Source organism: Chlamydotis macqueenii, chromosome 2, assembly GCF_036417535.1.
Source record: "Chlamydotis macqueenii isolate bChlMac1 chromosome 2, bChlMac1.mat, whole genome shotgun sequence".
Taxonomy (NCBI): Eukaryota; Metazoa; Chordata; class Aves; order Otidiformes; family Otididae; genus Chlamydotis; species Chlamydotis macqueenii.
Genome location: NC_141557.1, coordinates 112,892,027 through 112,918,424, shown reverse-complemented (window position 1 = coordinate 112,918,424; position 26,398 = coordinate 112,892,027). Strand labels below are relative to the sequence as shown.

Genomic DNA, 26,398 nt, shown 5'->3' with positions numbered 1-26,398 from the left:
CTGTACTCATTCCATTGGAACACAAAGGGATGGAAGACCTGGCTGAAATTTACTCTAGAGATTAATTCCTTTTTAGGAGGTCTGCTGGATGATGCAAAGTTGCTGCAGTAGTTACAGAATAACAGAATTGCTATAAATCAGTTTGTGCAGAAATTCCTTTGATTTTCAGCAAGCAAAAGATTAAAGATAACTGGAACATTCACTGACTTGTTTTTTTATTTATTTGCTTTTTACAGTTATTTTATGCATTCCAAGATGACCGTTACCTATACATGGTGATGGAATACATGCCTGGTGGGGACCTTGTGAATTTAATGAGCAACTACGATGTTCCAGAGAAGTGGGCAAGATTTTATACTGCTGAAGTTGTACTTGCATTAGATGCAATTCACTCAATGGGTTTTATCCACAGGTGAAAAAGAAAAAAAGCGTTATTACACAGTGTTGTTTTACTCCTGGTGCTGCCAGAATTATTTCAGTAATTGTTTAGGCAGTCTTAAAATTTGTTATGTTACTACTTCATTATTATTTCATAATGATTCCATCTTACAACTACAAAGGTTCTTGCCATCAGAAACCACAAGTTTGAGGTGATAGAGTCAAAGGTTTTCAGCAGGCTGATGTTCCTCAGTTTGGGGAGTAATAAAATTGTCCCTCTTTACCAAGAGATACAAGAACTAAAATGATATGAACATGGTGGCCCTAAAATATTCCTTTTCTTTTGATTAGACAAATCTGAGGAATTTGATAGCAGTAGTATCCACTGAAAGGAATTGTTAATTCTCTGCTCTGCTTTTGAAGACCCAGGTGACATCAATGACTCATTAAACAAGAATCTGTGAACAATGTGAGGAAAACCTCCCAGCCACATGTTTTCTTGTAAGGGGCAAGATGGAAAATTGAGGTGCAGAGCAGAGAGACTTGGCTTAGTTTCATATTATATACTTGCCCTAAAGTGAAATGTAGTCATTTCTCAGATAGGTTGAGAAGTTTTTCTTTTTTATGTTTGAGCTTCTATCTGTTATTAACTTTCAATTGTATTAACTAGAAGCAGAAGAATAACTTTTTCAACAGAAAATGCAGGAAGAGTTTGAGGAAGATGTAGTATATAAATTCTCAGTTTGTAATTTGGCCAGATGATCAGTGATAACACATAAGCTTTTACAAAAAAGCAAAGGAAAACAAACTACTCATCTGTTGCTTGAGTAGGATCTAGAGCATCATTAATTATGTAGCTATGCTACGTCTGGTGCTTAAATTGTCTGGCTGAACAGACCATCTGTACATGTGTATTGCAAGCTTTGGAAATCAGGCATTAGAAGTTGCCAGCAGCACAGTAAGGTTTGTGTTGAAAATTTAAATTATTTTGACACTAGCAGATTTTTAAAAATTATTTTTCTACTGGGGTTATTCTCCTCAAATCTGAGGAATGAAAAGAAACTGATGAAAATGTGGGCCCTTTACTTAATGGATCAAGGGCCTAGTGACAAAGGACATGGAAACAGCTGAAGCTGCTGCCTTTGCCTCAGCCTCTGTTGATAAGGTCTGTTTTCAGGCCCGTCAGATGCCTGTGCCTCATGGCAGAGGTTGAGAGAGTGAAGCATTACTGTGGCAGGGGAAGATCAAGCTGAGTCTGTTATGCAAACTGGACATGCACATGTTCAAGGTAGTAGGTGGGATGTCCCAAGGGTCATGAGGGAGCTACACAGGGTCCTTATGACACTGCTCTTTTGTCACTTTTGAAAGGTTGTGGCAACTGGGAGATTCTTGATGACTAGAAAGAAGTAAATGGCACACTCATCTTGCCCTGAGAAGGGGAGGATTGGGGGAATTTCAGGCTAATCAGCCTAAGGGGGCAGTCTTTGGGAATCTTATGGAGTAAATTTTCAGGAAACCATTTCCAAGCACATGGATGGTAAGATGATTGGGAACAGCCTGCATGGATTTACCAAGGTTAAAGCATGCCTTACCAACCCAGTTGACTTCTTTGATGAGATGATGGGCTCCACTGATGAGGGACGAGCAGCGTGTATTGTTTGTCTTCACAAGGTTTTTCATGTAGCCAGATTAGAACGATACATTTTGAATAGGTAGAACAAAGGGTTGTGCTCATAGTACAATGTCCAGCCAACAGTCAGCTACCAGGATTGATACTGGGGTCAGCACTGTATTTTCATTCTCAACCTGAACTGTGTTAAGGTGAGACAGAAAGCTTCAGTCACCAGCTGCCCAGTGGGACTTTATAGAAAATGTGGAGCCAGACTTGAAGCTGGACACTGAAAAGGTGAAAGGCAATGGATGACACAAATTGCAGTAAGGGAATATCTAGCTATTCTACATCTAGGGAAATATTTTTTTTCACTGTGATAGTGGTCAAACAGTGGAAGAGAATCCTAGAGAGATTGTGGAATGTATCCTCCAAAAAAATTCAAACTTGACTGGATTTGACCCTGAGAAACCTAATGTAACTTCAGATCTAACTCTGTTAGCTGTACTTTGATCAGACAGTTGAACCAGGGCTCTTACAAAAAATTCTCCCAAACAAAGGGGTTTTTTTCAGTATACTGATACGTTTCCACTGCACTTCACATTTATGGCCAGAGTTTTCCTTTGAGGTCCCAGAAATAAACATTCTCCTGAAATTCATGTTACACTTTCTTGATACTTGTTTCCTACTATTATTTTGCGTCACTATATTTAATAACATCAGATGTGCTACTTTACCAGTTATGAAAACTTATTTTCTGTAATGGAAGTACTTTGTGGAAAAGAGCGTAAGCAATATTCCTTTTAACCATAGAAAAATATTTATTCATGTTATATAATTCTGAGAATGACATCAATTTGTTCCCTTAAAATAGAAGTGATACAGAGATGAAACTATGTTTTCAAGGTCTGTTTGAGATCGCTAACTCAGAACCAAAATAGATTTTTTTTTCTGTAGCTGGATCCTAGTGGAGAGGTACTTCAACCAGTGAGTGTTTTTTAGGAACTTGGAGTTCAAGATGAATGTCCAGATTTGTTAAACTGGGTATCTTAAGACTGTATTCCTACAGCCATTATAATTTATTTAAAAGTTGTGATTTAGCAGTCTGTGTGTTGGACATGATACTTAAAGAAAGCAGAAGAAAAATGCTTTCATGTTGATGTTTCTCCTTGCAATGTTGCATCTGAAAAATAGTTGACATATATTGTTTTCGTAAGTTAAATTGATTTATTTACTTTTAAACAAATATATATTTCTCCTTTCAGAGATGTGAAGCCTGATAATATGCTGCTAGATAAAGCTGGTCACTTAAAACTAGCAGATTTTGGTACTTGTATGAAGATGAACAAGGTAAACATGTTTTTAATTTTACTTTTCTGTTTGTGAAAGGAAAACATGCTTAAAAGTGAAAAGAAAATATTCTGAACACTTTTCAGCTACGTGGCAAGAATCGGAAGTTCCACTCTGTTCCCATTATTGTTATTTATGCATCCTATTCAGTGGCAACATAGAATGTGGAAATGGTTCTTGAAGTAGGGACTGTATCAGCTTCTATACTGTTTCCTAGAGAAACTTTCTGAAGTCAAGCCTTTGACTGTCTCTAGATCCTCTGGATTATTTCTTTAAGTCTTTGGCTATCAAAAGTTAATGCAAAGAAGTGAGATTGTTTTTACGTAGTGTCAGTAATGAAAGAATCAAAACTGATGTACAAGTCACTGAATCCAAGTTGTACTTATTAGCCTTACACTGATGTAGCAAAAGGGCAAACCTGAAGAAAACGGGTTAAAGAATGTCATAGAATTATTTATTTATTTAAATGTTTCCTGAGGTCACCAAAAATATATTTTACAGCAGTATTTCACATACTGTGAAACACTGTTGTTCTCTAACAGAAACTCTGATTAGTTTATGTCAGCGTGGACATATATATGAGGAAAACAATCTGAAATACATGGTGTTTAATTGAGTCTGTGTAATATGTACATTATGTCCTCAGTATATTCCAGGAGCTTTGGATAAATCACTGTACTTAGCTACTTTGCTGTAAGTAAAAGGCAGCAATGAAAACCAAGTGCAGGCTATGTGTACAAATTCAAGGAGTTGCCTTAAGTCACAAACAGTCCACTTCAGTGGAATAGTTGACAGAAAATTTGGCTTTATTTTGATTTAATACAGATTTATCCTTGACTGATTTGTGTTCTTAACAATGAGGGAAAACATTATCCTAGCATTTAAGCTGTAAGTGCCAAAAAAAAAATGAAAGAAAGAATATACAAAACTTTGCTGTATATTAGCATTACAGAAGTAAACTCACGTCAATAACATTTTACACTTTGTGCTGTTCTAAACAAAGCTAGCTTAGTAGTCTTGAGCCTGATCTTGGGTTCCTCTAGTCTTTTGAAAGAGAAATGTTACTCTGTGGGAGAGAAACTGCTCAGCATAGGAGCTTAATTTAGGTGCATTCTGGATTTGCTGTATATGCAACATTGGATTTGTATTTGTTATATTTACTTAGTTATACATTTTTATGCAAATTTTTCTACTGATCCGTTTCTGGGAATGGCACAGGATTATTTCACAAGTGCCTGAATGGCCCGTGGTTGCAGGTTCAGCATTCTAGATGTAAGCTCCAGTGTGACTGATCCCTGTTCTACCAGCCCTTTCTCAGGGGCATGAGGAAAATCAAACAATCTTCTCATCTGTTACCTGGTTGAAGTCTACTTAGAGTTTCAAGGCCCTGTCTACATTTAGTCTTCCTGGCATTAAGTATATTGGATCAAAGGTGAAAAACTTGCAGTTTAGCTGATGCTGTCAGCAAAATCCCTGATGTTGACATGTTTATGTTAACAGAGGATCTTCCACTGTTTCTGGTACATCCTGTCAGCGTATGACACATTTATACCGGCAAGAGCAGGAGAAGCTTTGCAGTATTTACAGGGCCTAGATGTAGTTCTGATTACTTCTTGATATTAACTGAGGTCTTTAAGGTAACTTCCACTGTGACAGATCTGGTGCTTTGTTCTGGATTTAGTAGCTTTGAATTTAAAGATGTTGAAATACCCATTCATAAAAGAGCATTTGTTGACAAAAGTTGATGTTGATTTGTTGATGTTGCTTAGACTGCATAAACTCTTGGAAATAGCTTGCAATTTTGGATCTTATATTTGGGCCTGGCTGTTTTCCTTCTCTTTGTAGGAAGGTATGGTACGATGTGATACGGCTGTGGGAACACCAGACTATATCTCTCCTGAAGTATTGAAGTCCCAGGGTGGTGATGGTTACTATGGGCGAGAATGCGACTGGTGGTCAGTTGGAGTCTTTTTGTATGAGATGCTTGTAGGTGAGTAGTAGGATAATCAGAATTGACTACACTACTTAACTAGACTCCATGTTGAAATCACTTTTGTTTCTGTTTATTTTATTACTCTTTTGACATAAGCTGTGATTTACTGATCATGGCATTTACAGAATATGTTTTAGAAATATTCTGGCACAGTTCTCAAATGTTTGTCTTCACCTCTTCTTGCTTACATTGTTGTGTATGTAGTTCAAAGATTATAAATCAAATCTACATTACTTTTTATCTGCTTAATTTTTATGTTGCTACTTTTTCAGGTGATACACCTTTTTATGCAGATTCTTTGGTTGGAACATACAGTAAGATTATGAACCATAAGAACTCCCTTACTTTCCCTGATGACAATGAGATTTCTAAAGAGGCAAAAAACCTTATTTGTGCCTTTTTAACAGATAGGTAAGATTTAAACTTAACTCAAAATGAAAGTAAGCCTTCATTAAGATAATTTCTTCTCGTATTGAAAGAATATATATATGTATTTGTTTTGTGTGGGTTTCTAAACTGCTCAACAGAAGTGAGTATTTGGGAGAGGAATCATCAATGGTTGCTGCTGCTCTTTGTGTTAGTAAGGTATGTGTACTGGGGGAAGGGAAGTCCTGCTACTATGGGTATGTCTACCTTATAAATGTAGTTTAAGTATGAAGTGTTATTCCATAGTAACAGCTACTGCTACCTTGGTCTGTGTTGCACAGTGTTGAGGGGCATGCAAAACTGATTCCTTTTGGATAAAGCTAAAGCAAAAGTTGCGTTTCAGGAGTGCCACTAATGCACTCCCAGCTCTTAATGGGCATTCAGGATCAGGGTAGAGTGAGCCCAAAGGAGGCCCATCTGAAATGTGGGTGTTAGGTCTTTGTGAGTACACTGCTGTTGTACCTACACTACTTACTAATATAACCGTAACCTTTGCTTGAGAAATGATGCTATGAAGGAGGACGGCTGCTGCATTTGCTGGGGTGCATGGGATATAAACAGCAGTATGAACTCCTAGGAAAAAGTGGAATCTAGCTGCTGCGTGGCAGCTGCCTAGCCAGTCTATGATGATGGAAACAGTAGCAGTGGGACTTTTTTTTTGGACCAGACTTAAAACCACACTGTATTCTGAAATGTAGCTGCTGGGCTTCTATAGATGTCTTCATGTGAAAACTTTGAGATATGTCTATTTCTTAGCTTAGTTTGAGAGGTTATTTTTAGTCTTTGTTGTTAGATTATGCTTTAGAACGAGTCTTTTCTTCAGAATAATTTATGTAATCTTCCATGCTTAACCAAAACAGGGAAGTAAGGCTAGGACGAAATGGCGTAGAAGAAATTAAACGGCACCTTTTCTTCAAAAATGATCAATGGGCTTGGGAAACTCTCAGAGACAGTAAGTATAATGCTTTTCTCAGAGACAGTGATCTCTTTTACTTATGTATTATGTTAGCAAAAGGATTACTATATTTCTTTTTAATGGAATTTAAAGTTTTGTTTACTCTGTACCAAGGAAAAAGATTTCTTAGATACCAAAGATAAACTCTCTCCTGAAATTCTTGATTGTATCACTTGAGTAATACAGTGATCATTATTGTACTGTGCTGCTTTTTTTTCCTAGCTGTAGCACCAGTTGTGCCTGACTTAAGTAGTGACATTGACACTAGTAATTTTGATGATCTGGAAGAAGACAAAGGAGAGGAAGAAACATTTCCAATACCAAAAGCATTTGTGGGCAACCAGCTTCCTTTTGTAGGATTTACATACTACAGCAACCGTCGGTATGTATGTGGAAAGCACGCTAATGGTGTATTCTTTTGTTGACGTGGTTTCGGACTCTTACCAACCGATATTTTGATATAAGCCTTTTCAGATTCTTATTAGTGATTCAGAATCCTAATAAATTGTACATTGTTGACATGTAGATAATGATAACCAGGACTGCTAGTCATCAGTACCTTAAAATATCACACTGAATTAGTGAATATCTTATTCTGCATTAAGGATGTTATATAGTGATGCTGCAGAAGCTAAGCAGCAGAAATCCACTCTTGCTGGTACTAAGGACAGCTGCCTGCAGAGCACTGAATTATATATGTAGAGTCATGAATCGGGCATAGGAATGTCACTGTTTTATTACAAAGTACTGTTCCTAAGTGGTATGTGAAGTTTCCATACTTTACCTCAGTGTTTTAGCGTATCATAAATTAAACCTTGGCTTACTAGAAATAAAATATTTTCTGTTTGCCTGTTACCTGCTTCATAATTTTTTTTTTCCCAAAGTACTCTTGCACTGCAGAGTGAGACTGATGCTTTACAGTTTTCACTGTTGCTTAGGTGACTTTAAATTACATCAGTTAAAATTATATTAATTCATACTTTTAAGAATCTTTATTATTGTAGGCACTATGGATAGATCTATCTATATTCGAATATCTTAATAGCTTTTTCTTACTTTGAAAGCCGCTTTTAATTGTGATGGGTGTCAGTCAGGCTTAAAATGGGCTAAAACTTCTACTAGAACATGTCAGATAGTCACTACTAGTTTTAATAGCATTTCTGGATAGGAAAGCTTTAAAGGAAATAAATCTGGTTTTCGTTCTTGGATATAAGAGGAACCACTTTTCCAAGCCTGTGGTGAAAATTTTTTCCATCTCTGCAAAGAGTTGGATTTGTTCTTGCTTTCTGCATAGTTAGGCGTAGAAGGACTTGCAAGCTTTGCATACAGTTTGTGTGAGTTCAGTCATTAAGAAATTTCACCTGCTGTTCTGATTTTGGTCTATAATTTTAAAAAGTCTTAATTTTTGCCTTGCAGGAAGATTTTGGAATATTTTATCAAGAAGGTGAAGAAGCTTACAGAAGCTTGTTAATAACAGAATTTTTTCTCTCCCCCTCTTCCTTCTTGGGGGATAGTATCAGGAATTTAGAGAACTACATAGCTGTGTTTGACTGTCATTGAAGAACTCTGCTACTAAATACTGTCATAACTTACTAGTAGATAACTAACTGTAGACTAGTAGATAACTAACTGTAGACTTACTAGAACTGGAGTGCTGTCTTAGAATTGAATTTTGTCCTATCATATTCCGCTGGTGTGATAGCCTTGAAAAGTCTGAAGCAACTAGGAAATATTGGTTGTTTATTATTGAACTTCACCTATAACACAGATTTCTGAACACTAGCTGAGAACACTTTGCAGCCCTGTCTGGCTTGTTTGTTCCCTTCTGAATTCTGATGGAGCTGGTGCTCTGCCAGCAGCCCTGGTGTGCAAAATATGGTGGCTTCTTGTACTCAAGACAACAAGCCCCTTTCTGGAGCAAACTGTTCCATTTCCTCTTTGTCATCTGATTGTCTGAAAGCAGTCTTGATGTTTAATTTGACCATGGCTTTGGAAATGTCTTTGATTTTACCCTCCTTGATCTTTTGGAGAGGTTTTTGTATGTGCAAAAATACGCATGTGAAACAAAAAAGAGGATGTGTCCATTTTCCTCAGTTCGTGTGCTGGAGAATTTTTCCTCACATAATTGGATGCAGTTAGAGACGTGTTACGTCTCTCAAGATCAGTTATCAGACCAAGAATATCACATCAAATTCCTTTGGTATTTGAAGACAGTGATTTGTATTTATTTACCTGACTTTTCAGAATCATGACAAATAGAAATTTGTGGTATTTTTAGAAAACACTTACATAAAATAAGAACACTGGCTTCAAGGCAAACTTTCTCTGTGTGGAACTCTTAGTAACTTTTGTTGGAAGTTACACAATCTCTGCAGAGTTCACTTCATTGCTGTTCCTTGCTGCATAAGTGCCTGAGTAAATATTTATGGGATAAAAGCCAATGAGAGTGTTGTAACCATGGAAAGAAAAGATTTTTTTAATGGTTATTAAAAAAAGAAAAGTGATTATATTAGTATTTGGCAGAAATCCTTTTTTCTGGAGATCTTCTACTGCAGCTTTCTACTTTAGCCTTTACAATAAAATATCTGAGGTTTATAATTAAATATGCTTAAATCATAAATTATAATAAATACAGAAATGAAAAAAATCTGATTATGTTATTATTTAGTTATCCACATTTTGAAGCAAAAACTCTGGGGGTTATGTTTTAGGATGATTGTATTCTGTTTTTTTCATAACCTTGCTTTTAAACAACTCTTAAAATAAAACTTTTAAAATGTCGTTACAGGTACTTGGCTGTCTCTGCAGAAAATTCCAATGATAACAGAACAGGCTCCAGTGTGGACAAAAGTTTGGTATGTCTCACTGATTTTTAACTTTGTGGGATCCTAATAAAGAATCTATTGCATATATGGGAATAAACTGTTTGAGGTCTAAACGTCTCAAATTAATTTAGTGCTTGGAATATGGGAAATCAATGCATAAATTTTAACTATTTAGTATCGCTTGCCTAGTAAAGTTATTGGAAAGGCAGAATTTCAGTTGCTTTTCCAGAATTGGGATAAAATAGCTGAAACTGCATACTCTTTTTGTGGAACTGGATTCACAGTTTTTATCTTCAGAAATATGAAAGTGTTTGTGCTGTATTTTTAGTGTGCCTTGTGAATCCCAGGTGTGCACTGGTTTTGTGGCAGTCGTGGAGTCTGGATGTGAGTGTGGTGGGAAGCTTGGGCTTTCCAGCAATCTGACAGTTTAACGTTGGAGTTGGACTTCCTATGAACTAAGTGGGAGGTGGTAGATAATGTGCCAAGCTTGGGTATTCTGTTCCTTACCAAGAGTGTCCCACAGGCTGTTGGGAATTGGGGCAATGAGGATCTGCATTTTTAGAGCAGTTCACCAAGCAAGAAAAGTTCAGGAATTCTTTAAGTTACTGCTTCTCAAGCTTCTTGGCAGTCAGGTTTCCGGGAAGGTACACTGAGGTATTGGAAATAAGGCCTGCTTGGATTCTGTGCAACTTCTGGTGTAAATCAAGCTATTCCCTTAGAATGGTCTGATATTTTATGGATTACATTCTTTCCAGAAGAAAACATTGTCAAAAAATTGATAATTAACTTTAAAACAAATCTTCTTGGCTTTGACTACGATTTACTCTGTTAGTATTTTGTTCTGTTATGTTTTCCATTTAAAGTAGAAGAGAAGCAAATATTGATGCATGTTCCCTTTTCTCTTAAACTTGCAATATAAAGGTTTTAATGATATATGATATTACCCAGAGAAAATTTGTAAAGGGCAGGGGAACTGATCATATATTTCGTTGGGTTAACTGAATTTTTTAAGCATTGAAGTGTCTTGATTTCTTTGTATATGTTGGTGTGTTCCGTAAATTTTGTTTTCCTCATAAGGATTTGACTTTTGATATGGTAAAATTAAAAACAGAGCCAGACTTTCAAATATTTGCAGATACTTAAAGCTATGTGCTGGCCTTTTGTTGACTTTGAAGAGAGTTCCTGAATGGACTTGGCACAACTAGTGTGATACAGGCACTTGCTTATAGTTAAAGATACCTCAAGGGTCCTGTCTGTATTGTCAGGTGTATTTGAATGTCTTGTGATTTTAACAGTTTTGGAAGGTGAAGCGCTGGAAAGATATGAGTGATATACAGAGGCTTGAATAGAAGTTAAGTCTTTACTACAAGGTGTTTTTACCCCACAGTTCTTTCTGAGCTGTTTTTCTTTCATTACATGCTGCAATGAAAACGGTAATGGTGATACATGGTTAGCAAATTAATTCGTTCTGGGAATACAGCACAAGAGTTACCTACTCTGTCTGCATTTTGGAATGGTACTGAGTATCTTCTGGGAGGGACTGAGGGCCAGAAATTTCCAAGAAATTAATTGCATTTTGCAAGTGTGTAAGCTTCACTGAATTAGGCCATGAAGTTGGAGAAAAATTGAATTTAATGTCCTTTAACTGAATTTCAGACCTCTTTGAAGATCCGATTATTTAGTTTAGTGCTACCATAACCACCTGTAAACAGATATTAAGAAAGAGGAGATTAACAGATTCTTTTACACTGGGTCTTTGGTTTTCTTCATTGCTCAGGATGCAGAACCAGACATGCTACGCTGTGATGATTTTAAAAACAACAAAAAAACCAAACAACAAAATAAAAAGGGCAGTTCCAGAGGGATTTTTCTTGGCTTCTCTGCTGTAGGCAGGCTTTTCCATATTCCTTTCCTCCTCCACCTCCTACTCAAAATAGAAACTGAGAAGATACTAAACCGTAAAGGAATGCTTTTCTACTGAGTTAATTGTAACTCAGGATTTTCTTCAATTAATCTGTTGCTATCAGATTGTGCAAAACTTCTCTGGAAGCTTGTTGTCTTCTACTAATGTAATTAGACTGCTCAGCTAGCTTAGATAGACCTGTTGGGGTACAGCACTATAAAAGCATTCAGAAATGGCTCAGTTGAAGACCTCTTCCTTATCTGTCCCATTTAGTTTGTCTATGCAGCCTGTCTGGAAGGGCTACAAAATGAGTAACCAAGAATTGGAAGAGCAATTATTTTGAAACTTCTTTATCCTTAATTTTTGTGCATTAGCTGTGGTTCCTTTTTACTAAAGTGAGAGCTAGCCTTTAGATAGTCTTGCTTCTTGCTTTATTTCTCAGTGGTTCATGCCACGGAGATAAATGGGTTATGTACTAATCCTCCTTCTGTTTTCCTCAAAGATTAGATTTAGAGGCCATCTCTGTGGTTTTTAACTACAACCGTTCTCATCTACATGGTGTTATGTTCTCTGTCACATCAATAATTGGTTTTCACAGCTGTTCTGTAAGTGCTGAGAAGTCTGTTTCTTCCAATATTTCCTTGCTCTCTCAAGGCTTTGGGATAGATAGTGGTAAATATATAAATAGAGTGGTGAATATATCAAATATCTAGTTTCTGATTAGCCCTCAGTCACCATGTCTGTGTTTTTCCTTTGAAAACTTCAGAGTAGCTTAAGAATGCAGAAGGAAAAAGGAGGAAATAGAATCATAGAACGGTTAGGGTTGGGAGGGACCTTCAAAGGTCATGAGGAAGGATCTCCAGTTCTTGACAGCACCTGAGTGCTCCATGATTTTATTTCCTGCTGCAGTGGGAAGGAGAACAGATTGAAAGTAGGAAGTAAGAAAAATGCCTGTCTGGAAGTAGGCAAAAATAATCTCACCTGTAACTTTCTCATGCTACAGTATGCCTCCAAACTGAAATCTTAGTTTAGGACTGTACAGAGGGCAGTCCTTGTTGAGAACACTTACTGTTGCCCTCAAGAAAGACTGGAGAAAAGTGTGATTTTTTTGCCTTTTTGTGATCTTAGTGAGCAGTTCTGGTTTCTGTAAGCGTATTTTGCAGGAAAAGAAAAAAAGTAAGAGTGGGTGTAGGAGAAACTTCATTTTTCTGAGATGATTGTGCAAAAGGGGTCAGGCAATTGTTGGAGTTTTTGAAGTTAGAATAAGGAACAAGAAAGCAAAGGGTCAGAACACTTGAGTATGTTGCTTTGAAGAGTGTCTAGGTTAGGACAGTAATTCTTCTCTATGCAGTTCCAAGAGAGTTGAGGGAAATATGGGAAAGCTAAATAAGACTGGGATCCTGACAAGATCAGCAAAAAGGTTTAAAAGAGTGAATCAGTACGTGGTTGACTTAATGAGCTTCCTCAAAGTTGACACCATCTTGTTGTTAATTGAGGATTTTGCTGATGCTGGAGTTGGGATTATTGTGCCCAGAGATCCAGGAGAAAGGAGATATTTTGAGACCACATGAAAAGAATGAATTTCGGAATTTATCTTCTGGCAAACAGTACATGCTATACAGTAATGTTCTGTATTAATAGCTGAAGCTTGTTACTATTTTCAAACCTTAATACAGTGCTAGCTGTAAAAATTATCTCTGACTAAATAAATGTTAAGGGCATTTTCCCCCTCATTGCTAATAAATAACAGGACTGGTTCTGCTTCCTGAACTGTTGAGAGCTTGCAGATGTGTTGCAAATACATGTGGTAGTTCATGATAGATAAAGAAATTCTGAGACTAATTAAAATGCTTTCTTATATCTTTGCCATGATATCTTTAGTTTGATTCTGAAGACAGTTAAAACAAAGAGGATTTAACTTGGCTTAGCCCCATCAATTTTGACAGAACTATTCAGAACTCTAAAATGTTATGTGCCTTTGAATGATAAAACTGCATCTTGTAATTAACTTTTTTCTTTTTTTTTTTTCTTTTTTTTTTCTTTTTAGAATTTGGAGGGGGGGGATCACATTTTATAAGGTAAAAATCTGGGGTTTACATAGAAATTAGTAAACTGTGATACAACATAAGCAGAACTGAATATTCTGAAATACTTTTTTAAAGTTGTAAAATTTAATGCATGTTCTTTCATGTCAAATATATATTTAAAGCTGGACAATATGCAGAAGATGATCTATGAGTTGGAAGAACAACTACATAATGAAATGCAGTTGAAAGATGAAATGGAGCAAAAGTGCAGGTGAGACTTTGAACTTTATTTGTTTACATAACTTAAATACATCTAACACTTCAGGTCTGTATTACTGCTTTAGGGATTACCAGAATAACACTAAAAATGGTACTGTAGTTCTCCAAGGGAGTTCCAGGCACAGGTTTAAGTAATTCTAAACCAATATTTGAGTGGTTTTGTTGAATATAGTATGAAGAAAATGTTTTGTTTTCATTGGCACCCATGTAACTCATTCTTTCTAACCTTGAATGTTTGAGTTTACCCAATGCTCTGAATTCAGATGTTTTATTGGACTGAGGTACACAATGATCATACTGCTTTTTTTTTAATGTAAAATACTGTATATACAGCATATATTATTAAAATTAACTGTCTGGTTTCTAAATACATGGTACTTGTTGGAAGACCACATTCCTTTTTTTTTTTTTTTTTTTTCTTCCCTGTGACCGATAGGTAAGAACAACTATTTGCTTTCTAAAGTCTTGTTTCTACCATGTGAAGAAATAGTTACATGAGAATTTGCCTGTTTCTTGCAGCTACACTTACAAACAAACAGCTGGAATTAATCTTTTCTGATAATCAGAAATTTTTGCTCAAATTCATGTAAACTACATTCCCCTTCCCTTACCTTCTTCTTTTGAAATCTTTTCCTAAAGACCTAAATAAAGCCAGGAGACGACACTAGGTATAGGATATAGGAAGAGTTTAGGCTTGTGAATTAGGACCATAGTGTGTAGCTGTACAAGCTACTTATGTGGGAACTGGCAGCCAAAATGATCTACTGGGAATTCAGACTGTGTTGACACTGTTGCTTACTTAAACACAGCTTCACTGTTCACGTGTCCTGATTGCTTTCCACAAGCAGGATGTACGTTGTTTGAAAGATATTCAGTAACTGTCTTCCTGCTGGACTACTGAAGCTGTCAGAGCACAACAGTGTGTCTTCTGATATGTCATACCGTTTACTGCAGAGTTAGTAGTTAAGATATATTGCTGTAACTGCTTCTTGTTGTACCTGCCAGGTAACATTATCTGTTCCTTTTTGTTGTCTCTTTGAAGAGGGATAGCTAGCTACAAAAATGCAATGGATGTGTTGCTGTTTATTGCCAGTTAACTGAGGTTTTACTGTGCACTTAACCTCACTCTCTCTATAGTACTGTGTTCTAATACATTGCTTCAACAGAGAAACTTAAAAATATTGTTATCCATATATCCTTATACATAGTAGGGAGCTGTCTGCTGTTGAATTAATGAACCAATTTAGGTATTTGGAAAGCTCACAACTAGAGGAAGTTTTAGCGGTTTACCAGGGTATTCTAATTTTAATGGTAGCCTGTTGTGTAAACACACTGTTTTTACATTTGCAGATTAAGGGAGAACATGTGGTACCTAAAGTTTTGCATATATATCAGCAGCAAAGCTGATAAATACTTAATAATATATTTTACAATTATTTCCGATGATTGATTGTTTTCTTCAGTTTCAAATATTTATTGCAAAATAAATAGCCAAAATATAAATATTCAGTTTAGTAACTGTCACAAATTATTTCACTAGAAAAACAGTATGTATAATGTGTCCTTCTCAAATATCATTCAAGTGATTTTGGTTTATTTTTAGATCTTCAAACATAAAGCTAGACAAGATAACAAAAGAACTGGATGAAGAGGTAATTTTTTTTCCTCAGTGAAGCCTTCTTAGTTCGGTAAAGAATGTGGATAGTGCTTTCATGATCTAAGATATTTCTTCTGTGACTAAACAAATTGTTCTGAGTTTAAATTTGAGATCAAACCATCATATTTAAATATGTAGCTTTGGGAGATATTTTTTTATTTGTACACGTTCTCAAAAACTTTTTCTTTCTGCAAGTCACGCTGAATTGTTTCCTCTGCTAAATGTTTTGCTTAGTCTTGCTTATTGCAATTTCTTTGGAGTTTATCAAAATAAGTTACTCTAAAAATTAATGTACGGATGATTTTCTATTGAGTCCTTATGTTGTCTCTTAATAGTGATTTTAATAGTTACTTACATACAATCACTTTAACAATAACTTTTCTAGTAATTTCATAAATTTGTTATGTAGAAGTTAAGAAAAAGCTGTCTTTTCTGAAAACCTTTCCAAGGAAGCCAGAAATTCATTTATTGGAAATGATACATCAGTTTCCTTGATTAATTAGTTGATTAATACTGGTTTCAGGATAATTCCTTAAAATGTAAATAGAAATTACCAATGCTTTTAATTTTAGGGAAATCAAAGAAAGAACTTGGAATCAATAGTGTCTCAGATTGAGAAGGAAAAGATGGTATTGCAACATAAGGTAAATGACTATCAAAGAAAAATTGAACAAGAGAATGAAAAAAGACGGAATGCAGAAAATGAAGGTATGCCATGTTGTCCAAGCATTGACACTGACAAGGTGTAAGATGTGTTTTGGGGAATAATTTACTACCTTAGTATCTTAAGTGCTACTCAACTTTAAAGGGAACTTTTCAAATGATGAACTGAAATTTTGAGTTTATTTTTATTTGAGTTTTAACAAGAACACAATATTTTTGTTTTATTTTCAAATTCTATTCTCTACAGTGTGTGTTGTTGTTCTGCAAGCACAGAATTTGACCTAAAAATGTATATACAAAGCAAAAGTCAGCAAAATATCTTCTATATGCTAAGAATTTATTTCAGTGTGTTTGTGTAATAGAAAAAAATCTAAGGATTTTAAAAATCTGATGTGTTCATGGTGTACTTTCTCTTTAGTATCCACACTAAAAGATCAGATGGAAGACTTGAAAAAAATCAGCCAGCATTCACAAATTACAAATGAGAAGATAACACAGTTACAAAAACAAGTATGTTCCTTCTGTTGATTGTCTTCATTATTTCTTAGATTTAAGAAGCAATATTGAGCATTCCATCATAACAAAATTGATCTCACTAATTTTTACATTTAAGAATTTTTTCTGTTTTGTCTCAACAGCTAGAAGAAGCAAATGATTTGCTGAGGACAGAATCAGATACAGCAGCAAGACTGAGAAAGGGAAACACAGAAATGAGCAAGTCATTAAGTCAGGTAGAATCACTGAATAGAGAACTGCAGGAAAGGTGCAGAGTTTTAGAAAGCACAAAACTACAGGTGGAGAAAGATTATTACCAACTGCAAGCAGCTTTGGAGTCAGAACGAAGGGACAAAAGTCATGGATCTGAAATGATTGGAGAACTACAGGGTAATTCTTTATTTATACTTTCCCCAAAAAGTTGTGATAAGCCTACTTTTTAATAAAGTACAGTTATAGAAAGGGAGGAAAACCAACCTGCAAACAGAGTGTGACTTAATGGAATGATTTCTGAAGATTGGGTCTTGCTTCCTGATCATGTCTGAGCAGCTCTTAAGAGGGGAAACTATCAAAATCAGAGTGGGAAATCACTGATTGTAAGTCTATGGGGCTGCCCTGACTAAAAGCCTGAGTCTAGTGGTACAAAAATAGGAAAAGGTGATACAGAGCTAGAGAAGACACAACACTGTCTTACAGCCTTGATGCAATAGCCAAGTTGATGTACCCTGCACTTTTGTTTCTTTCGTTTGTGGAGAAAGCTGTTTTGTTGTTAAATTGCATTTGTTTTATTTTATTATGCTTCTACATTACTTTAAAGCAAGATGAAGAGCATAACAAGGGATGCAGATGTGGAATCCCTTTTTTCAGGATGCTTGGAACTTGTTTACCATTTGTACTTCTGATTCTTCATGCTAGCAACTATTCAGATACATGAGTTAATGACTGTGCCGATGCTAATGGATCCTGCCCCTTAATTTACCATTTTAAACCATTCGTCTGCAGAACTGAAAATAATTTTCCATGAGGCACGATCTTCTATTGAGGTCTTTTGGGTGGTTTTGGTTTTGTTTTTTTAAGGTAAACGTTGCTATCAGAAAGTAAGAGCTGTCATTAATCAACTTGCCTATTTACTGTGCTTCAAATATAGTAAATTTCATTTGAATGTTTGTAAGGTTCCTCTGAAATGTCTAATTACAAGCTGGAGGTACAAACAGCATGTAGTGTTCTGTGCATTTCAAAATGTATTTTTGACCACATCCAACTCATCAGCCTGCAGGAAAAGCATCTTTTTCTGAAGCGTGTAGGGTTAAGGTGCTTTGCTGGTATATAGCCAAATAGCTTTATGTAATTCAAAAACTCATACAGCTGTTTGTAAAAGCACATTTTAAAATAATGAAAAAAGCATAAGATTTAAGGAGATTTTATCTTCTTCCTTCTCAGTTTCTTGCATTTTGCCAGGATGTCTTTTTATAACTAAAAATTAAGTGAAGCAGACTGTACTGTAGACATATGTGTTTGAATTGATAGGTAGATTTTTGTATACTGTATTTAAGGTATTAAGTGTAATATAGAGTGAAAATTCTTCAGTCTAGAAATATATACTACTACTTTGGCATGTACATATGTACAAACACACTCTACTACTACTAAGGCTTTCGAGGAGACCTTATTGTGGCTTTTCAGTACTTAAAAGGCACTTATAAGAAAAATGGAGAGAGACTTTTTACCAGGGCCTGTAGTGACAGGACAAGGTGCAATGGTTTTAAACTGAAAGAAGGTAGATTTACATTAGATATAAGGAATAATTTTTTTACAATGAGGGTGGTGAGACACCAGAAGAGGAGGTTTGCTCAGAGAAGCAGTGGTTGCCCCATCCATGGAAGTGTTCAAAGTTAAGTTGGATGGGGCTTTGAGCAACCTGATCTAGTGGAAGATGTTCCTGTGCATGGCAAAGGGGTTGGAAGTAGATGGTGTTTAAAGGTGCCTTCCAACCCAAACCATTCTGTGACTCCTCTTAGTATTTAGTATAAACTTCCAATGCCATGCAGGATCTTGTGGTAGATGCTATGGGGGATGGAGAGTAGTTCCTCTATCCCTGACAGAGCACTTAAGTCACAATTGGCTGAATACATATTGTATTAATAAGTGTAGATCCATTTGAGACTGACTTTCTGTGTAATGTGCCTTATTTACATATTAATGGAGTTAACATCTGAAAAGGTTAACATCTTGCATAGCACAGCAGAACTTGGATTAATGGAAGAAATTTTGCATTTTAAGTATGGAATGATGGAAGGCAGGTACCAAGTTTTGCATGTGATCTTTTTTTTTGTGAATTGTTACTAATGGCAGGCATTAGGACTGGCTGAAAATAACAGTTTCGTTTACACTGCACAGCTTTTGCATATCTGAAAATTTGAAGGTGTCAATATTTTAGGGGCCCAGAAGTCAATAAAGGTTGAAAAGCCTATTGATCTAAGTCAAGTAGCTAATATGGAATGATATTTCATTTCTTATGGCAGTTCGAATTACAACTTTACAAGAAGAAGTAAAAAACGTTAAAAACAATCTTGAAAGAGTGGAAGCGGAAAGAAAACAAGCACAAGATATGCTTAATCATTCAGAAAAGGTACAGTAAAATGATATTGAGACTAATGTTCTTTGTCAGCTTTTGACTATATTTTTCAAATAGTATTTATTGATGTTGCTAAGTCCTCTGTTCTGGCCTTAAATCAATCTTGTGTTAAAATGATCAACTAAATAGTGCTAATGTACAATGTCATCGGGATGCTAAGTCTCAGAAGTCCTCAGGTAGTTCTTATGTTTAGATTTGGTTATAAAATTAATGTTTGTAATTCACTATCACTGATTCAAGCATCCAGCTCTTCTGCCAGTAGTAAGTAATTTTTGATCTGCCTACCTAACTACTGCTGCAGAAACTTGCCTCCTGAAAATCTATGAATAGAACTTTTTAAAAACCTGAAGTTTAAATTTCTGCTTTTATTGGATTTCGATTTGGCTGGATCAGTGCCAGACCTTTTGATCATCTTTGGAGCTGAACCGTTTCAATTTTTTTTAACCTTCTTTCCATCCTTCCTTTTGTCCTTTCTTGAATGGTAGCAGCATGTTCCCCTACATCTCTGATCCTCACCCCAAGATGTAGAAACAAGTAAAGAGAAAAAAAAGGAAATCCTGCACCTTTTTTTTGCAGATAGGCTACATAGCTCTATGCTTTGAGATCAGGTAAAGACTTGCTGTGCTGTGTAGTCTGTACAAATAAACCAGAGATATGACTACCTATGAGGGAAGGTGCAAGCATTTACTGTTCTCATTTGGTGTAATATGAAGCAGCAATCCAAAGGCAAGTCCCTGTCTCTCAAATCTATTCTCCAGGGCTTGTTTCATCAGTTATGGTTAATAGCTGGCAATCCCAACAATGAAATAATAGGATTACATCCAGGTAACAATAATTCACATTTCTCTGTGCTCTAGTGTTGTTGGTGGATTAGTTTTATGTTTCCAATTTAGGTGACTACTAATTATTCAAACTGAGAAGTTTCCATTATCTTACGAATTTATAGATTACTAAAAGAAGTTAATGACGTTTTCTTGAGAGCACTGAGTACAGTTTTTGTCTGTTACCATTTTTTATTAAGGGTGGAAAATAACATTGATAATTTCTTCATACAAAAGGTTAACACTAAAAAAGGGAAGAAGGGAAATGTGATTCCCTCAGATATTATAGAAATATTATCGAAATCTGGTAACTTTTTTCTTATCTTTAGGAAAAGAATAATTTAGAGATAGATTTGAACTACAAACTCAAATCATTACAAGACCGGTTAGAACAGGAAGTAAATGAACACAAAGTGACTAAAGCTCGGTTAACTGACAAACATCAGTCAATAGAGGAGGCAAGATCAGTTGCAATGTGTGGTAAGTGTTTCTTGAAAGTTTCAGATAAATATATAATAAGTGGTATTTTGATTATGACAGCTTAAAACACATTGTTTTATAATATAGTACTCTTATACAAGTGTTTAATCTGTTGTGTAAAGAAAATGCATATCAAAATTTTAAAATATGCCTAATGAAAAATACAGTTTAAATTATTTTTCTCTAACATGGTACTTGTACCATAAAAATCGCATTGTTTCTTAACGTTTTGAATATCTTACTGTGTTTGCAATTCAAAGCCTTCCATGGCTTCTAAAGCGCTATTGAATCTTGAAATTCTAGCTAATGCTAAATGGAATTGAAAGAATGCATTATCAAGACAGATGTCTTGCAGCAATCATTTCTGTGTAATTGCATTCAAAATATCAGTGTTGTATCAGGCTTGTCTGAAGTGTTGAAGTTTCTTTTATAGATACTTATCCATGAATCAAATATATGTCTTAATATCTTGATTGAATACATCAGGTTTTCTTTGTGAAGGTCATCAGTACCTGCATGTGTAGTTTGTAACTTTTCAGAAAGCTAACATGAATGGTAGCATTTATTTTCTTTCCCTCTACTACCCATTTATGGAAATGAAACTTCGCTTTTATTTCACAATGATTACTTCAAGAATCTGCTTTTTTTTTATTTCTTTCACTATTTATCTTTCAGTTGTCATAATAATATTTCAGTGCTTTGAATGCAAGTTGGAATTTTTTTTTTGTGTTTCTTGTAATAATGCCTGGAAGTTTTTACTCAGTAGTCAGTCCATCTAACAGCATAAGAACTTAAATAGCTGAACAAAGGAGTCTGAAAAATATCAGGATATTTAAGGTTGTGTTTACAAAAGCATGCCAGCAGTTGCTACCTATTAATTTTTGTTGTTTTTCTTTCCTTAATCTTGTTTAGAAATGGAAAAAAAAGTAAAAGAAGAAAGAGCAGCAAGAGAAAAGGCAGAAAATCGAATAGTTCAAGCTGAAAAACAGTGTTCCATGCTGGACTTTGATCTGAAGCAATCTCAGCAGAAACTGGAACACCTTGTTCAGCAAAAGGAAAGACTGGAAGATGAAGTAAGTAAAATGTCTATCACTAAGAATTTTCTATATAAATAAGAAATTATGGTTGCATTGAGAAATAGAAAATGGAATTCACTTACATTGAGCTCCTTGTATAATACACCTCTCAGTAGAACCAGACAGTTGTTGGCCTAAATGCTGTTAGGCAATTTGCACTTGTTTCTTAGCTCTTGGATACCTTACATATTTGAGCCCTTAATTTAATATAATGCAATTTTTTGTTTCCTTTTTCTTAAAGGAAAAACTTGATTGTGAGTTTGAGTGTGTAGTCTAATTGGTTTGCAATTCTGAGTTTGCATTCTCCAGAAAAGCATTTGTTCAAGGAAATGCAATTAGAATATTGAGTGTGAAAACTAGGTACTAAGAATAATAGTTTCATCCTTCCTTTTTCTTTACAGGACATTAAAAATGAAGGTTATAACACATTTATTAGGGGTCACAGCTTGTGTAAATTAGTTTTTATATAGCTGGTAGGCTGCAGTTTTTTCTAGGGTGAGAAGTTTTTAAGATCTGAAATCCACAGAGAGGTTTGCAGGACCTTTCAGCGGGCAGTTTAGGTTTCTCCATTGTTGCCTTTAAGATAAGGTAGAACACATATGGGACTTTGAAATAAGCTAAGTACCGGGAGGCTTTATCATCATGCAGCATCATATTAGTACATTCTGTAAGGGCAGCAGCTTTCTATAAGATAATTGCACTGAAGTGTTTGGAGATTTAGGAGTATTTTTACACATTGTACGATGTGTAGCATCTAGGCAATGGTGTTTGACATGAAAGAATCCATACATGAAACATTTTAAACCACATGCAATTGGTTATCCAGCAACCACTCCTAAATTGAAATATTTCTCGTTTAGGTAAAGAATCTAACACTTCAGCTCGAACAAGAGACAAATAAGCGAATAATGGCACAGAATGAATTAAAGGTGCAAGCTTTTGAAGCAGATAACTTGAAGGGTTCCGAGAAGCAGCTGAAACAGGAAATCAATACGTTGTTGGAAGCGAAGAGATTACTGGAATTTGAATTGGCTCAACTTGCTAAGTAAGTAAAAATCTGAAGTAAAATGGAAAAAGTTGCTTATACATGTACTGTTTTGCCTGTTCCTATTAGTGAAAAAAGTTGTCTGGTGCATAGGCATTTTTTCCTAAACTAAAAGAATATTTTTAGCTGCATGTTATGATTTCTGTAAGTAGCCGTCAGTATTGGAATACTTTTGCGATGAGCTATGATGCAGAACAGTTCTTGGCTTATCATTCTGTGTGAAGGCATATGTGCCACTTTTGAGTGACAACTTTATGGATTGACTGTGATACTCCTTATTAAATCATATGGGACTTTTAGTTTTACTACGTGGGAGTCAATAGCTTTTTTTCCCCTTTAACTACCTGATTCTTCTTCTTAACATTTCTTAAGCTAACTGAAGACATTTTTCATTGATTAGGCTTCTATCATATCTTCCTTCAGCCAACTTAACGTTTCTTCATTTCAGGTACTTCTTGTCTTCTAAATTACATACTGAAACAATCATCTGAGTAGAATAAAGAATGTAATTAAATAAGAATTTTAGGATACAGCAAAACTGTTGATCTTTATGAAATAATATGTGTGCAACTGTAAGATCTTTGTAGGATGTTGTTCTGGTTAGAAATAGTCTGTTTTTGTCATTTATTAGTAGCTGAGTTTTTACATGGTTTCCTTTTTTATTCCTTCAAAGACAGTACAGAGGAAATGAAGGTCAAATGCGTGAGCTTCAGGATCAGCTTGAAGCTGAGCAGTATTTTTCGGTAAGACTTGCAGAGAATTGAGTGCTACATTTTAACATGAAATAATTGAACAGTGAATAGTTTGACATATGAAAACTTAAAAAATATAAATAACCACCCAGCATAAATCAGCAATTCACAAAATCCTACTTGAAATACAATAAACAAAAATTAGAGACCATTAAATAGTTAATATGTTGCTTTATAGTTGTTTGTCAAATCTTATAATTACATAGAGTAACTCTTACCTGAATTATTCATCAGAGTAGTTCCTGTCTTCATATTGGATAAGAGATATTTTTCTGGCATAATTGCAAACTTTGTATAGAGTTTTAAATCTCCATACTTACTGGAATATATTCCATGCTATTCATCTACCATAAGTATATTTAAGAACTGTAGATCCAGTAGCATTCTGCATGCATTCATCATCTTTCTAAAAAGATACCGTCTCTGCACCTGCATCCCTGAGCCTTATTCGGTACTCCAGGCAGACAAAATGTGTATCTCATGGACTTAACTTTGATCTGTTTAATTTCTGTGGAAAGAAACAATAGCATGAGATGCTCTACAATGCCTGAACTTCAAATAGGTTTGTGAATATGGACAGTTTCATTTAACTTTGGGAAGTACTTTTTAAATTTGGTTCTGCCTCGGAGGGACAATACAAATTTTTCTGTTTACTGAACTACATATGACTGTAATTTCATTGCGTTACAGACTTTTGGGCATTTCTCTGTAATGTACTGCTAATAAGAAGACCCAGAGTATTGTGTCTAATTCTGTTTTCTGTTTTTTTCACTAGCATGTAGTTTAAACGAGACATTTGTAATTTAGTCTGAATATTTAGCAAAAGTATTTCACTGTAAAAGATCAAATTTTAACTTTCAGAATTCCTGGTGGTCTTAGTAACAATATAGTAACTTAAGAACAGCAATCATTCACGTAAATCAGACCTCTGTTAAATCAGTTACTAAGACAAAGTCAGTCTGTACACAGAAATCTTACAGTCTAAGAGAAAAGATACTTGGAGACAGAGTACACAGGTGGGAGCATAGGACAGTATTAGACTTGTCTTACTAACATTTTGAAACAGTGATGCTACAAGAGGATGCAGTTTCGTCCTGTTGTCTCCAAGAGGCCTGCTCAGCTATGTCCTAGTGCCTTCCTTCCCTTTTGTCAGCAGGTGTGTTTGTACAACTATGTTGGAAACCAGACTAGAAAACTGAAAAATATCACATCATTTCCCTACACAAGAAACTGGAAAGGACAGGCAGGAAGGAGGAAATTCCATTAAAGGCAGTACTGGCATGTGTTGGGAGTTTGACAGATTCAAACCAACCAGTACCAAAACAATGAAGAATTTCACTATGGAATTTGAGTAATGATTCTTTTTTTTTTTTTTATGCTTTCTTTTACAGACACTTTACAAAACTCAGGTTAAGGAACTGAAGGAGGAAATTGATGAAAAGAATAAAGAAACTCAAAGGAAAATGCAGGAATTGCAAAATGAAAAGTATGCCCATTGTGGGGTCTCTTGTTCTACTTGAGCATCAGCATTGCTAAACAATCTAATGGGAGGAAGTTATGTACGGTGTTCATGATACATTTCAGTGGACTAAGAAAGGGAGAAAGAAAAGATGATGGGCTAATAAATATGATGTAGGAGGAAAATACCTGTGTATGTAAAGTTGTTCAGGAGTAGTATCCAAATTAAAAAGAAAAAGGGGAGGAGAAGGGAGGGGAAGGAAAGAGACACTTCCTTTAGTTCTTGTGTGTTTGTTTTTTTTCCTTTCTCTTTTCTTACTGATTCTTATACGGTCCTTTTTTCTGTTCCCTCACTGTTCTTCACAATCTTGTGTTCATTATAAACATTTTTCATCTGTATACAACTATAGGAATTGTGACAAACTTGAGTATACCTCAGCAGTTATCTTTTAAGAGTAGAGGCCCATTTCTGCTACAGATGCATCAAATCAGTGGACTCGGTAGCAATAAATATTTCATTGCATAAATCTCTTCTTATTATGCAGTGCAGGAAGGGCATCTGTCATGAGCCCATACTGAAGTAATATATTGCCACTTCTATCTTGGCATGCTGTGGGCTGTATCACATGTTGCTGAGTACAGCTGACTTGTGGGTGCTAGGGTTGCCACCATGCTTGATGGGGGTTTCTTTGCAGACAAATATAGAGAAGCTCTGCCTGTACTCCAGTCAAGAGCAAGAAAGTTTGGCTTGCATGCTAAACAGATTAGAAGTTGTGTATATATTAATGAGACCTAATGCACCTAAGATACTGCCTTCTGCCTCTCCAGCTGTTGGTAGAATTTGCAAGCCATTTTGCAAAAGGCTGCATAGGCGTAGAACCACTGTATGTTTTCAGAAACTTCATGCAATTTTCCGTATTGTTCAAACAGTCTGGAGCATGCATCTTGATAAGCAGTAATATTGTGTGAAAAAGTAACTAATACTGTGATAGGGTGAAGTATCTTTTGATGGACCACACTGTATATGCAATTTAATTTTATTTTTAGTTTCTCAAAGGCAGGAGAACTTGACAACTTATTTCCGAAGGGTTGGTGTTTCATGGATGACTGTAATTTTAATTGAATTATAGTAAGCTTCCTGCTGGAGCTTGTGTGGACCATCAAAAGATACAAGTGTATAGAGTGTGATTTTGTAAATCTTGTTTTTCTTAAGAAACTAAGATAATGACAGACGAATTATATAATTTGGGTTTATTAGTCTTCCTAATAATTTGGAATTTTGCATAGGACAACAAAATCTTAATGTCCTTTTCACAGAGAAACACTCACTACTCAGTTGGATTTAGCTGAAACCAAAGCTGAGTCAGAACGGTTGGCACGAGCACTCCTTGAAGAGCAATATTTTGAACTGAGTCAGGAAAGCAAAAAAGCAGCATCAAGACACAGGCAAGAAATGACTGATAAGGACAGCATCATAAGAAGGGTAAATTATTCCACTGTAATTAATACCTATATATCCTCCAGCTGGAACCAGAAATTTATCTTTTTATTTTAATTTATAAAGTCCTGTT

General features: G+C 35.5%; 1 protein-coding gene across 3 annotated transcripts in view; it reads left to right on the top strand.

The window, feature by feature from the left end:
* Window positions 1-26,398, top strand: part of ROCK1 (Rho associated coiled-coil containing protein kinase 1) — a 90,903-nt gene that overhangs the window by 39,178 nt on the left and 25,327 nt on the right. For all 3 annotated transcript variants that reach the window (XR_015257679.1, XM_086740697.1, XM_010129313.2), the window contains 19 exons: window positions 237-412; window positions 3,253-3,337; window positions 5,183-5,327; window positions 5,603-5,741; window positions 6,617-6,708; window positions 6,934-7,093; window positions 9,500-9,566; window positions 13,649-13,737; window positions 15,349-15,397; window positions 15,975-16,110; window positions 16,484-16,575; window positions 16,704-16,950; window positions 19,083-19,189; window positions 20,346-20,496; window positions 21,409-21,569; window positions 22,433-22,617; window positions 23,291-23,360; window positions 24,761-24,855; window positions 26,145-26,310. Coding sequence is in view for 2 of the 3 variants with exons in the window: in XM_086740697.1 (XP_086596823.1) it covers window positions 237-412; window positions 3,253-3,337; window positions 5,183-5,327; window positions 5,603-5,741; window positions 6,617-6,708; window positions 6,934-7,093; window positions 9,500-9,566; window positions 13,649-13,737; window positions 15,349-15,397; window positions 15,975-16,110; window positions 16,484-16,575; window positions 16,704-16,950; window positions 19,083-19,189; window positions 20,346-20,496; window positions 21,409-21,569; window positions 22,433-22,617; window positions 23,291-23,360; window positions 24,761-24,855; window positions 26,145-26,310 (2,412 nt within the window). In the remaining variant the exon portion in view is untranslated. The remainder of the gene's footprint in view (window positions 1-236; window positions 413-3,252; window positions 3,338-5,182; window positions 5,328-5,602; window positions 5,742-6,616; window positions 6,709-6,933; window positions 7,094-9,499; window positions 9,567-13,648; window positions 13,738-15,348; window positions 15,398-15,974; window positions 16,111-16,483; window positions 16,576-16,703; window positions 16,951-19,082; window positions 19,190-20,345; window positions 20,497-21,408; window positions 21,570-22,432; window positions 22,618-23,290; window positions 23,361-24,760; window positions 24,856-26,144; window positions 26,311-26,398) is intronic.